This window comes from Carcharhinus amblyrhynchos, chromosome 11 (genome assembly GCF_965287045.1).
Source record: "Carcharhinus amblyrhynchos chromosome 11, sCarAmb.v2.hapA, whole genome shotgun sequence".
Lineage (NCBI taxonomy): Eukaryota > Metazoa > Chordata > Chondrichthyes > Carcharhiniformes > Carcharhinidae > Carcharhinus > Carcharhinus amblyrhynchos.
Window position 1 is genome coordinate 86,396,126 of NC_137334.1, and position 13,304 is coordinate 86,409,429.

The 13,304-nt window shown below is 46.3% G+C and overlaps 1 protein-coding gene across 1 annotated transcript in view; it reads right to left on the minus strand.

The window, feature by feature from the left end:
• The window catches only part of LOC145349767 (contactin-associated protein-like 5), an 803,770-nt gene that overhangs the window by 341,360 nt on the left and 449,106 nt on the right, over positions 1 to 13,304 (minus strand). The window contains exon 8 of the mRNA XM_080198309.1: positions 536 to 797. Within this exon, the coding sequence (XP_080054435.1) occupies positions 536 to 797 (262 nt within the window). The remainder of the gene's footprint in view (positions 1 to 535; positions 798 to 13,304) is intronic.

A 13,304-nucleotide genomic window follows, 5' to 3' on the forward strand; every position in this document is an offset into this window, starting at 1 on the left:
CTGAGCGAGGTTGTAAAATTCCACCCATAGTCACAAAGAACAAAGAAAATTACAGCAACAGGCCCTTTGGCCCCCAAAGCCTGCACTGACCATGCTGCCTGACTCAACTAATGGTCCCCTACCCTTCCGGGGACCATATCCCTCTATTCCCATCCTATTCATGTATTTGTCAAGACGCCCCTTAAAACTCACTATTGTGTCCACTTCCACGACCTCTCCGGGCGACATGTTCCAGGCACCCACCCCACCCTCCATGTAAAAAATCTATCTCGTACGTCTCCTTTAAACCTTGTCTCACTAAACTAATCTCCAAATAGAAGGTGTTCATTTTTAAAATCTCCTTCCATGCTGTTTAGGAAAAAAAGAGATGAGCGAGGTTTCACCCTACCCGGAAAAATACATTACACGCGTTGAATAGTCTGGGTGTTTTCAGAGTGCAGTCTTAAAACGATGAACAATAAATATGAGGAATCCTCTCCATTTCCGTAGATCATTCGCTGTCACCACAGACAGCAAAATGAACTGTTGTAATTACCTGTAGCGATGTCAGCCTGGCTCCTTGATGATTTATGAACAGTTACTTTCAGTTTGCCATCGCTGAGGAGAATCTGCAGAGCTCCAGACGCTTTGTGAAGTTCAGTGTACAGCAGCAGGCCATCCCCATTCCAAGTACGGAATTGGAAGCTGACGGATAATTCATTCATTTGGTTTGCTCCCGGCAGCAGCAAGTAACTGCTAGAAGTCTTGAACGTGACCGGAACGATGCGTGGTTCGGTGCAGGAAAACGTCACGTTCCCCTGGGAACACAGAGAGAGAGAGGGAGAGAGAGAGAGAGAAGAAGCACATGACAACCTGAACAGGTTCATCAAAGATTTCAAGGTGTTGGTCGGAATTCTCTGACTCCATCTGCAGCTGGGATTCTCCAGTCCCGCTGCAGTCAATGGAGCTTTATCCATTCTCGCCGGCAGCAGAGGTGACATTGGAGAATTCCGACCATTGTTTTAAAAATATTAGTACAATTAGTACACCCAAGCCAATAAGCACACCACAGCATTCAACTGGTAAAGACAAGTTAGAAGCAGGGGGATTGTTTCCACTGGCAGGTGAAACCAGAACTAGGGGGCATTGCCTCAAAATAAGTGGGAGAAGATTTAGGACTGAGTTGAGGAGGAACTTCTTCCTCCCTAGGTATGTGAATCTGTGGAATTCCCTGCCCAGTGAAGCAGTTGAGGTTACCTCATTGAATATTCTTTAGGCAGAGATAGATGGATTTTTGAACAGCAAAGGAATTAAGGGTTATGGTGAGTGGGTGGGTAAGTGGAGCTGAGTCCATGAAAAGATCAGCCATGATCTTATTGAAAGGTGGAGCAGGCTCGAGGGGCCAGATGGCCTACTCCTGCTCTGAGTTCTTATGTAAATGCGAAATTCGTAATTTCTCAATGCCTTGTTGAATCACTCATACCTGTCCACTTGGTTAGAGTTAAAATTGGGCCCATAGGCCCGATTTTACCATTTTCATTCAAAGAGCTGAATCTGGGCGCAATTCAGATCCAACTGGGAAATCTGCTTTCTGGCACCCCCATATGCACTCAGACTGGAAAAGCAATTGCGGGTCTGAATAGCACTGTGGGTAGGGCTTATCACGCCCAAAATGATTGGATCGCTGAACTGCGCATGCACAGTTAGAAAAAGGTTTGAAAAACGCACCGCTGTCATATCGTTCCCGGGTTACCAAAAGCGGATGAAGTGGCCCGGGAATGTCACCCCCACCCCCACAACATAACTGTCTCCCTTATCCACCCCCCCTTCCCATCCACGCCTCGCTACCCAGACCAATGGCGACCCTCTGACCCCTTTCCTCCCCCCACCGATCGTCCGTGGAGTGGCAGTGGACCTTCCAATCCCACCCCCCACCAGATTCATCTGGCCCTTCCCCCCGCCACACCAGAGATCCATCTGGCCCCCTCCCCCACCCGAGAGATCCAGTTGCCCACCACCCCCCCCAACCCCCACCAGAGATCCATCTGGCTCCCCCCCCCCGACAGATCCATCTGGCCCTCCCCCCCACCTCCCCAGAGATCTATCTGGCCCTCCCCCGCCTACCTGAGAATGATCGGGCCTCCACCACCCCTCGCCCCCCACCAAGAAAGCTCGGGCTTCTCCACCACCGGACAATGATCGGGCCTCTCTCCTTATGTCAGGTGGCTGGGGATGCTTGGTAGACCAGTTCAAAAAAGTGGTCGATAGGTTTTCGGGTAAGAATGGACAGGTGGGGAAAGTGAAGAGGAGGTGGAATATCAGACACAAACTTACTGGATGGCAGAGCAGGCATGAGGAGAGGAATGGCTCACTACAGCTCGGGCTTCTTATAGAAACATAGAAACAGAAGATTGGAGCAGGAAGAGTCTATTCTACCTTTGAGCCTGCTCCTCCATTCATTACAATCACGGCTGATCGTCCAACTCAATAGCCTAATCCTGCTTTTCCCTCATAACTTTTGATCCCATTCACCCCAAGTGCTATATCCAGCCACCTCTTGATTACATTCAATGTTTTGGCATCAATTACTTCCTGTGGTGATGAATTCCACAGGCTCACCACTCTTTGGGTGAAGAAATGTCTCCTCACCTCCGTCCTAAATGGTCCACCCTGAGTCCTCAGACTGTGACCCCTAGTTCTGGGCTCCCCCACCATTGGGAACATCCTCCCTGCATCCACCCTGTTGGAATTTTATAAGTTCCTACAAGATCTCCCCTCATTCATCTGAACTCCAGCGAAAGCAATCCTAACCGAGTCAATCTTTCCTCGCACATCAGTTCCGTCATCCCCTGAATAAGCCTGATAAACCTGCTTCTAACATGCATAACTAGAAGGAAATTAATTGACCCAAGTCTCAAATGTGGCTGGGCAGAATCAAAGGAAAATGTCCTCATTATTAAATGATAGTCAACAGATGAAAGCTGAAACTGAGGGATGACTTGAAGATAGAGCCCTGCAGGGAATCTACAAACAAATGACAACTGGAAGTAGAAGACAAAGATCTAGCAACGGAGATGTGAATGTTAAAAGCAGCATCAGCAACTCACTCCAATTCCACACCAGGAGAGCAGTAGACATCAAACAAAGATAATTTGGTAGGTTGGTGCATATATGTCCAAGAATCTCTACAATCAAGTCAGCCAAATAACTACTAATGATGGCTGGGCCAGTTTCTTTCCAAAGGCCATTATATTCCTGGATAGGTTTCCTCTACGTGCTAAATTCCTCAGGAGAAGAATTCGGAATAGCAGTAAATCACTCATCAATGGAATTAAAATCTGGAAGCATTCAATTTCTACTTCATCACTAGATGAACGGAAACAAGAAACGCGTACCATTATTTGTGCTTGTGCGTCAGGGAAGGATATTATTTACGTTCTAGATAATTAAGGAATGGCGAAGAAGAATCGAAACTCTACACTGGCAATCAGCAAAATGACCACGGCATCAATCTGAAATACCCAGTTCCTTCTGGGACAACGATTTACCTACAAGTCGTAAAGTTTCTTGCAATTCAAAATTAAGGATGGCACAGTGGTTAGCACTGCTGCCCTACAGCGCCAGGGACCCAGGTTCGATTCTGGCCTCGGGTGACCCGTCTGTGTGGAGTTTTCACATTCTCCCCGTGTCTGCGTGGGTTTCCTCCAGCTGCTCCGGTTTCCTCCCATAGACCAAAGATGTATAGATTACATAGATTGGCCGTGCTAAATTGCCCCTTTAATTTCCCAAAATAGAGGGATTAGTTGGGGTAACTATATGGGGTTACAGAGTAAGCCTGGGTAAAAGTCGATGCAGACTCAATGGGCCGAATGGCCTCCTCCTGCACTGTAGAGATTCTATGATTCTCTCAACATCAGCATTTCTGCCATTTAACTACCTCCTGTCCTCCATCCAACTACACATTAAAAATCGCATGCTTTCCCTCCTTTTCTCTCTGCCACTCTCCACACGTCTCCAGGAAATTATTTTAAAAACAATTAACTAGTAGAAGATTGCTTTTGAAAACTTGGCAATTGATAAATGGATTTCAAGTTTTGAAGTTGAGCTCAGGACAGTTATTCAATACTGCAAAAAAAGTGAAATGAAACAACCTCTGACAGCCACTTAGTGATTTGAGAATAATTGCCTGTTCCAAAAGGTAACTGATGGTCGCTGGGCCATAGAAAGCTTGGAAGTTGCTGAAAAGAGAGAGACATGCTACCAAAGCATTTCATAGAATAGCATAGAATCACAGAATCACAGAATCCCTACAGTGCAGAAGGATGACATTCGGCCCATTGAGTCTGCCCTGACAACAATCCCACACAGATCCCATCCCTATAACCCCATGTATTCACCCTGCTACTTCCCTGATCCTAAGGAGCAATTTAGCATGGCCAGTCCAGCTAATCTGCACATCTTTGGACTGTGGGATGAAACCGGAGCATCCAGAGGAAACCCACGCAGACACAGGGAGACGCTGCAAACTCCACACAGACAATGACCTGAGGCCGGAATCGAACTGGGGTTCCTGGCACTATGAGGCAGGAAGTGCTAACGCTGTGCCGCCCCATCTTTCACTCAGCTGGACAAACACAAGAATACCAAATTTCAAACAATCACAGCAGTTCATACTATAGGAGAAAAGGGTGCTGATGGGTTGAAATTTTTCTCCAGTAATTTAAATGACGTAATCATTTGAAATTTGCATTTCTTTCATTGTCCTGATGAGAGGAAGGTGAAGAACTCCAGCAACATATCTTTCTTTTCAACAGTATTTTAACAGGTAACTAATAATGAAAATGTACATTATGAAACAACAACTTGCATTGATATAGAGCCATTAATGCTGTGAAATGTCCCAACATGCTTCTCAGGGGTATTTTGAGGCGGCGGTGGCAAATGGTCATCTGGACTCGAAGCATCTTTTCTCTCCTTACAGATACTGCCAAACCTGCTGAGATTTTCCAGCATTTTCTCTATTGGTTTCAGATTCCAGCATCAGCAGAAATTTGCTTTTCTTTAAGGCAGCGATGTTTCTTTTATCCATTCGTGGGATGCGGGCATCACTGGTTGGACCAGCATTTATTGCTCGTCCCTAATTGCCCTTGAGAAGGTGGTGGGTGAGCTTCCTTCTTGAACCGCTGTAGTCCATGTGGTGGAGGTACATCCACAGTGCAGTTGGGGGGGGGGCGGTTTCCAAGATTTTGACCCAGTGACAATAAAGGAACGGCAATAAATTTCTAAGTCAGGATGGTGAGTGACTTGGAGGGGGAACTTTGAGGTGATGTTGTTCCCATGCGTCTGCTGCCTTTCTTATCCAGGCAAGGGAAGAGTATTTCACCACACTCCTGATGTGTGCCTTGTAAATTGTCAACAGACTTTGGGGAGTGAGTAATTCGCCACAGGATTCCTCGCCTCTGATCTGTTCTTGTAGCCACAGTGGGTGGAATTTTCCCACGGTTTGGTGCTAAAATTGGTGCAGATGGGCTGGTGCCATTCAGATTGCAATTTTTAGACACTTTCAAAAATAAAATTCCCCCATGAAAAATGGCCTGTGGTGGGAACCATCTGATTTGCTCAGTCCAGGGGTCACATAAGAACATAATAACATAAGAAATAGGAGCAGGAGTAGGCCATCTAGCCCTTCGAGCCTGCCCCGCCATTCAATAAGATCATGGCTGATCTGTCGTGGCTCAGTTCCACATTCCCGCCCTCTCCCCATAACTCTTAATCCCTTAATCCCCTCTCTGAGCAGTTCAATCAAGAGGATGCCGCATTTAAACAGCACTTGCTCACTGTCAGGACAGGAGGATGGCAGTGAAGAAGCCTCCTCCCCGAGGGGGCCCCTCACTCGCCTGCTTGATGCATGGAGGGAAAGAGGGGGAACAATCTTCCCTCAGGCTGGCAGGAGTCCCTTCAGCCAGATTACCAACTCCGCCAGGGAGATGGTGGCAGCACTGATCAGTGCCAGGTCCCTCCACAAGAGGACAGGAGTACAATGCAGCAGGAAGATGAATAACCTACTCCGTTCTGCCAGGTTAAGTGCACCCTCTATCATCTCTACACTCGACCTTACCGAGACTCCACTGAATGTCATCTCGAGCCCGTACGTCCCACCTCACAGGCTCCAGCACCCAACTTTCCACAAGCTTCCCACTGGTCCAACCAGTGATGCCCACATCCTGCTGGAATTCCACTCCTCACAATGCCTCCTGCCCACAAATGCCAGATATCATTGACATCTAGCCCGCCAGCCGGCCAGCCAATATCATGCCCATTTGTGTAGTAAATCGTTCTGCGTGACATCACACGTGGTGGGGTGGGAAGATTGGATGAAGTCTGAAGATGCAACCTTGGGCCCGCTAAGCAGATGCTAATATATTCAAATTCATGTTAATCAGGTTAGAGTGGATGTGGAGAGATGCTAATATATTCAAATTCATGTTAATGAGGTTAGAGTGGATGTGGAGAGGATGTTTCCACTAGTAGGAAAAACTAGAACCAGAAGGCAAAATCTTAGGGGTTATGGGGAAAAGGCAGGAGAATGGGGATGAGAAAAATATCAGCCATGATTGAATGGAGGAGAAGATTCGATGGGCCGAGTGGCCTAATTCTGCTCCTATGTCTTATAGTTCTTGTTGTCTTATAAACCCCTCAGATGTTGAGCAGCACGTAAAGAGATAAGCGACCAAAGATTCGGTCGAAGAGGTAGTTTGTAAGGAGAGGTTTGAAGGAGGAGGGCGGGATAGAGGGGTAGACAGGCAAAGAGATTTAAACTGGAAATTCCAGCGCTTAGGCAGCTCAAGGCACAGCCACCAATTGTCGAATGATTCAAATCGGGGATGCACAAGAGGGCAGGAGCGCGAAGATCTCTGGATCATGGTAAAGCTTAAGGAAAGCCAATGTTATAAGAGGATTCAGATAGAAGGATGATGAATCAACGTGCATCAGGGAGTGAGAGATGAGCCGGATTCAGTTTGAGTTAAGCTGCTGGCAGTAAAGTACTGGGTGAGCTCCAGGAATAAATTCTGAAGTATACTTCCACTCGCTCAAGCTAGTTATGAGGAGAAAAAAAAACTATCGTTAGTTCAACATCAATGACTTGGAAATGGCCTTTTTGAATACAGATGGATACTTATTTAATGCGTTAATATAAAATCTTCCTGTTACTTTAACCGAGTGGCTGAACCATTGATTTTAACTCGCTTAACATCAATGACAAAATAGTGAACAGTTGAATTTCACATGTGTGTCTTCCGTGCACTTCACACTTAGAACTGAAGAAACTAATTTCAAGACACATGTTGCAGGAGAGTGTGGATGTGGGGAATATGAAATAGAATCAGCATGTGCTGGAAACGCTCAGCAAATCAGGCAGCTACTGTGCAGAGGATTGCAATCAAGTTTTTTTTATTAGTGTCACAAGTAGGCCTGCATTAACGCTGCAATGAAGTTACTGTGAAAATCCCATAGTCGCCACACTCTGGCACCTGTCTGGGTACATTGAGGGAGAATTTAACATGGACAATGCATCCAACTAGCATGTCTTTTGGACGGTGGGAGGAAACCTGAGTGCCTGGAGGAAAGCCATACAAACACAGAGAGAATCTACAGACTCCACTCAGGCAGTGACCCAAGCCGGGAATCGAACCTGGATCTCAGGCATTGTGAGGCAGCAGTGTTAACCACTGTGCCACCTCACCGCCCTCCATTTCCAGTCAATGATCTCCCGTTGTACCAGTTCTGATGCAGCTGACGGGAATGACTGTAGTTTGTCTCAGTCTGTCAACCCCGTCTCTTCTCCTAAATTGAGGGAAACACAGAATGGTTGGGGAGGCAGTGCAAGGAGGGAAGGTCATCAGAAACACCAGCAATACGTCACATACCGTGAAGGCAGTGGCTCTGAAAATTTTTAAGTTTATTTATTAGTCTTACAAGTAGGCTTACAGTAATACTGCAATGAAGTTACTGTGAAATTCTGCTAGTCGCCACACTCCACTGCCTGTTTGGGTACACTGAGAGAGAATTTTAGCAGCTAACCAGCACACCTTTCAGACTGTGGGAGAAACCGGAGCACCCGGAGGAAACCTACGCAGATGCGGGGAGAGCGTGCAGACTCCACACAGACAGTGACCCAGTGAGAATCGAACCCAGGTCCCTGGCAGTGTGGGACAGCAGCGCAAACCTCTGCAATTAACACAATTTACAAATAAGCCTTTTAGTGTTTTAGTTTTCATGATGGGCTGAGTCATCACCAGTTCGCTGATGCAGAGTGCGCTGGCTGACTGTGTGTACGCGTCAGTGCTGCAAAAGAAAATGGATCAATGTTAAGGAACACCCAGGTGTTTCTGAAAACAGCAATGGATGCGGGGAACTGTCATGTTTGACAAAGTGCTGGATGCCAAAGAACAACAGATGTCTAACCAGACTCAGCCGTGGAAAGTGTGTTGCTTGCCAAAGCAGTCAATGTTATGGATGGCCAAATGTCTTGTAGCATCACCAGAGATTGAGAATAATGTTCCAGCTGCTTATTGATAACATTCATTTGTTTTCTCGCTTGTACATAAATATGTGCAGATTATGGCAGGCAGAGCATATTTTCCAACTCCCCTTTTCCACGTTCAAACATTTTGTTTTGAGCCACTCCAGGGCCAGACCTAATGAGCCTCACTATATTTTTGGAGTGGTGATTGCTTTATTTTTGTTGGAAAAGGGGTGGCACGGTGGCCCAGTGGTTAGCACTGCTGCCTCACAGCGCCAGGGACTCAGGTTCAATTCCCAGCTTGGGTCACTGTCTGTGTGGAGTTTGCACATTCTCCCCATGTCTGCGTGGGTTTACTCCGGGTGTTCCAGTTTCCTCCCACCGTCCGAAAGATGTGAGGGTTATGTTGATTGGCCATGCTAAATTGATCCTTAGGATGTGTAGGTTAGAGGGATTAGTGGGGTGCATGATAGGGATGGGGTTTGGGTGGGATTGCTGTTGGTTCAGACTCGACGGGCTGAGTGGCCTCCTTCTGCACTGTAGGGTTTCTATGAATTGTAGTTACGTGCAGCCGAGGTCTACTGTTGTGAATTGATGGCAGCTGTTTCTGGGGTGGGAGTGAGGGACTTTATTACAAAGAGAGATTTGCAACAATAGGCTTTAAGAGCGTATTTGAATGGGATGGTAATACTCCTGGCTCTTTGTTTGAAATCTCTACGCTGGCAGTCTCTGAAGTTTGTATTAGTGGAGGCCAGGCCATAATTCTTAGCTGTGATTTAAGTGTCTTTTGAAAAGAGAAGTTGAGTACATTTGGAAGCCAGCCAAGGAGTGCATTATATAGTTCCTACTGCTGGTCTTCTGGAAATGGGAAGTACAACATTTTAGCATTCTTGACAGCATTCTTGGTGAATGTATCTTGGCAAGGAGTCAAGGCTCATGCTTAAGAAGGCAAAGGGATGTTGCTTCTAATCGCATTAATTAAAAAAAGAGTAATTTCGAAGAGAAAACAAATCCTTTACTTTTTGGCTGCAGCTGCACATTTTAATATCTTCATCCCTCTCATTGTTCACAGAATCATGGCCAAAAATGCCCCAGAAGGGGTTGGCACAGCGGTAAGCACTGTTGCTTCACAGCAGGGGATCGGGGTTCAATTCCAGCCTCAGCCTGTGTGGAGTCTGCACGTTCTCCCCGTGTCTGTGTGGGTTTCCTCCGGGTGCTCATGTTTCTTCCCACAGTCCACAGATGTGCAGATTAGAAGGATTGGCCATGCTAAATTGCCCCTTTGTGTCCCAGGATGCGTCAGTTAGGGTGATTAGCAGGGCAAATATGTGGGTTTATGGGGATAGGGCCTGGGTGGGATGCTGTGTTGGAGAATCAATGCAGACATGATGGGCCAAATGGCCTCCTTCTCCACTGCAGGGATTCTACAAATCATAATGTCTTCACTCTCCACCCTGCACAGAGTGAAAATGCTGACAGAAGCAGTCAGAACATCCAACAAGTGCCAGAGACTATTCACAATGGACAACACAGTGGTGCAGTGGTTAGCACTACTGCTTCACAGTGCCAGGGACCCGGGTTCAATTCCAGTCTGGGGTGACCGTTTGTATGGAGTTTGCATGTTCTCCTGTGTCTGCGTGGGTTTCCTCCGAATGCTCTGGTTTCCTCCCACAATCCAAAGGTGTGTAGGTTAGATGGATTGACAATGCTAAATTGTTCTTTAGCGTATCAGAGAGATGAGCAGGGTAAATACATGGGGTTACGGGGATAGGGCCTGGGTCGGATTGTTGTCGGTGCAGGCTTGATGGGCTGAATGACCTCTTTCCGCACTGTAGGGATTCTATGATTCTATGACAGTAGCAAGAAAGCAAGGGAAATGAGCACGTGGAAAGGGGTGAAAATAAACCAATCATGGAAAAGTAAAGGATTCAGCAGTGAATGTGCACCATAGCGGGAGTACAGCTGAGCTGTGGGTTTTGTAATGGCGAGCCAAGGGCAGCGGATTGTACTGGGGGAATCAGAGAATGAGGAAGAACAGTTGTGTGGACAGTGACTGGAGATCAGGAAGAGTGCTGGAAGGCCAATGGGCAACATTAATTCGTGTCTGATTGTCCCCTCGATCAGCACAAAGATACCTATTGGCAGATAGAAGTAATAATTTGGATCCAACCAATTAGCATTACAGTTGACTTAGTGAGGGATTATAGTATGCACTGTCATATGCGGTGATTAGTGGATTTTCACTACACACACTTTAATTACAGATTCTACTTCATTAAATGCCAGTTGTTTCATGCAGTTTTCTGGGCCACCTTTGTGAAGCAGCCATTAAATGTTTTGCTAGGTCCACTTCTGAGGACAATTAATTGTGAGCTGATGTGGAACTGGAGTCACCTAGAACTCCAGATCAAGGGCAAGATGGAGGGCTCCATAGTGTCATAGCTACAGTGCAGAAGGAGGCCATTTGGTCCACTGAGCCTGTACTGACAACAGTCCCACCTAGACCCCATCCCGCAACCCCTCAAATTTATCCTGCTGATCCCCCGACATTCAGGGCAATTTACAATCGTAGAATCATACAGTGCAGAAGAGGCCTTTTGGCCCATCGAGTCTGCACCGGTAGATTACAAACACTTGACTTCCCATCTAATCCCATCTGCCAGCACTTGACCCATTGCCCTGTTATGATGTGTCAAGTGCTAAATTTTTAAAGGATGTGAGACAACTCGCCTCCGTCACCCTCCAGGGCAGCACATTCCAGACCGTCACCACTCTTTGGTTAAAAAGGTTTTTCCTCACATTCCCCCTCAACCTCCTGCCCCTCAACTTGAACTAATGACCCTCGTGACTGACCCTTCAACTAAGGGGAATAACTGCTCCTTATGCATTCTGTCCATGTCCCTCCTAATTTTGTTCACCTCGAACAGGTCGCCCCTCGGTCTTCTCTGCTCCAACGAAAACAACCCAAGGAATTCCAACCTCTCTTCATAACTTAGAATTCCATTCCAGGCAGCATCCTGGTGAATCCCTGTCCACCTAACACATCTTTGGAGGGTGGACGAAACTGGGGCATCTGGAAGAAACTCCCGCAGACACGAGAGAACATGCAAGCTCCACACAGGCACTCACGGAAGCCGGGAATTGAACCCGGGTCCCTGGCACTGTGAGGCAGCAGTGCTAACCACTGTGGCACAGTGACATTTCCTTTATTAATAGGCATCATTGAACCTATCGGGTGTTCACAGCTATCCAGAATGATAACTTTAACCGAAAATGGCTTTTTATTCACAGGTTTGATTGACTAAACCCAAACTGATCAACTGTCACAGTAAGATTTGAATTCACATTCTCTGGCATTATAAACCAATTCTATGGATTACCAATTCAGTTTTTTTTTCCACCTGGTTATCTGCATTAACTTGTACTTTTATAACACCTTTAACATAATGAGTGGAATTTTACTGCTACGCCTGCCCCAGAATCGGGTCGGGTGAGGCTCGCACAACGGAATTCTCCATTGGCCTTGAGTGTGATGCTATGAGCCCCACCCGAGCAAGGTTGTAAAATATCGGCCAATGGTCTGATCCCCTAAAGACCGGTTACTTTTTAAAAAGTGAACTTCTAGTTGATAGCTGAAAGGAGGACAGAGTCATAAAGGTTTACTGCATGGAAACAGGCCCTTTGGCCCAACTTGTCCACGCTGCCCGTTTTTTCAAACCCATAAGCTAATCCCAATTGCCTGTATTTGGCCCATATCCTTCTATACCCATGTAACTATCTAAATGTTTTTTAAAGACAACATTGTACCTCTATTACTACCTTTGCCAGCTTGTTCCAGACACTCACCACCCTCTTGCCCTTCTGGACACTTTTGTATCTCTCCCCTCTCACCTTAAACCTATGCCATCTAGTTTTAGACTCCCCTATTTTTGGGAAAAGATATTGACCATCTAGCTGATCGGTGCCCCTAATTATTTTATAGACCTCTATAAGGTCACCCCTCAGTTTCCTACACTCTAGAGGAAAAAGTCCCTGTCTATCCAGCGTCTCCTTATAATCCAAACCATCAAGTCCTGGTAGCATCCTAGTAAATCATTTTCTGCACTCTTCCTAGTTTAATAATATTCTTTCCATAATAGGGTGACCAGAACTGCACACAGTATTTCAAACGTGGTCTTACCAATGTCTTGTACAACTTCAACAAGACATCCCAAATGCAAAAGAGGTCCCAACTCCTGTATTCAATGTTCTGACCGATGAAACCAAGAATGCCTTCTTCACTACTCTGTCTACGTGTGACTCGACTTTCAAGGAGTTATGAACATGTACCCCGAGATCTCTTTGTTCTGTAACTCTCCCCAACACCCTACCATTAACTGAGTAACTCCTACGCTGGTTCACTCTACCAAAATGCATCACCTCACAGTTATCTAAATTAAACTCCATCTGCCATTCATCAGCCCACTGGCCCAATTGATCAAGATCCCATTGCAATCGAAGATAACTTTCTTCACTGTCCACTATGCCACTAATCTTCGTGTCATCTGCAAACTGACTAACCGTGCCTCCTATATTCTCACCCAAATCATGAATATAAATGACAAATAATAGTGGATACAGCACTGCTCCCTGAGGCACACTGCTGGTCACAGGCCTTCAGTTTGAAAAACAACCCTCGACAACCACCCTCTGGCTTCTGTCAAGAAGCCAATTTTGTATCCCTTTGGCTATCTCATCTTGAATCCCATGAGATCTAACCTTATGCAACAACCTACCATGAGGCGCCGTGTCAAAGGCCTTG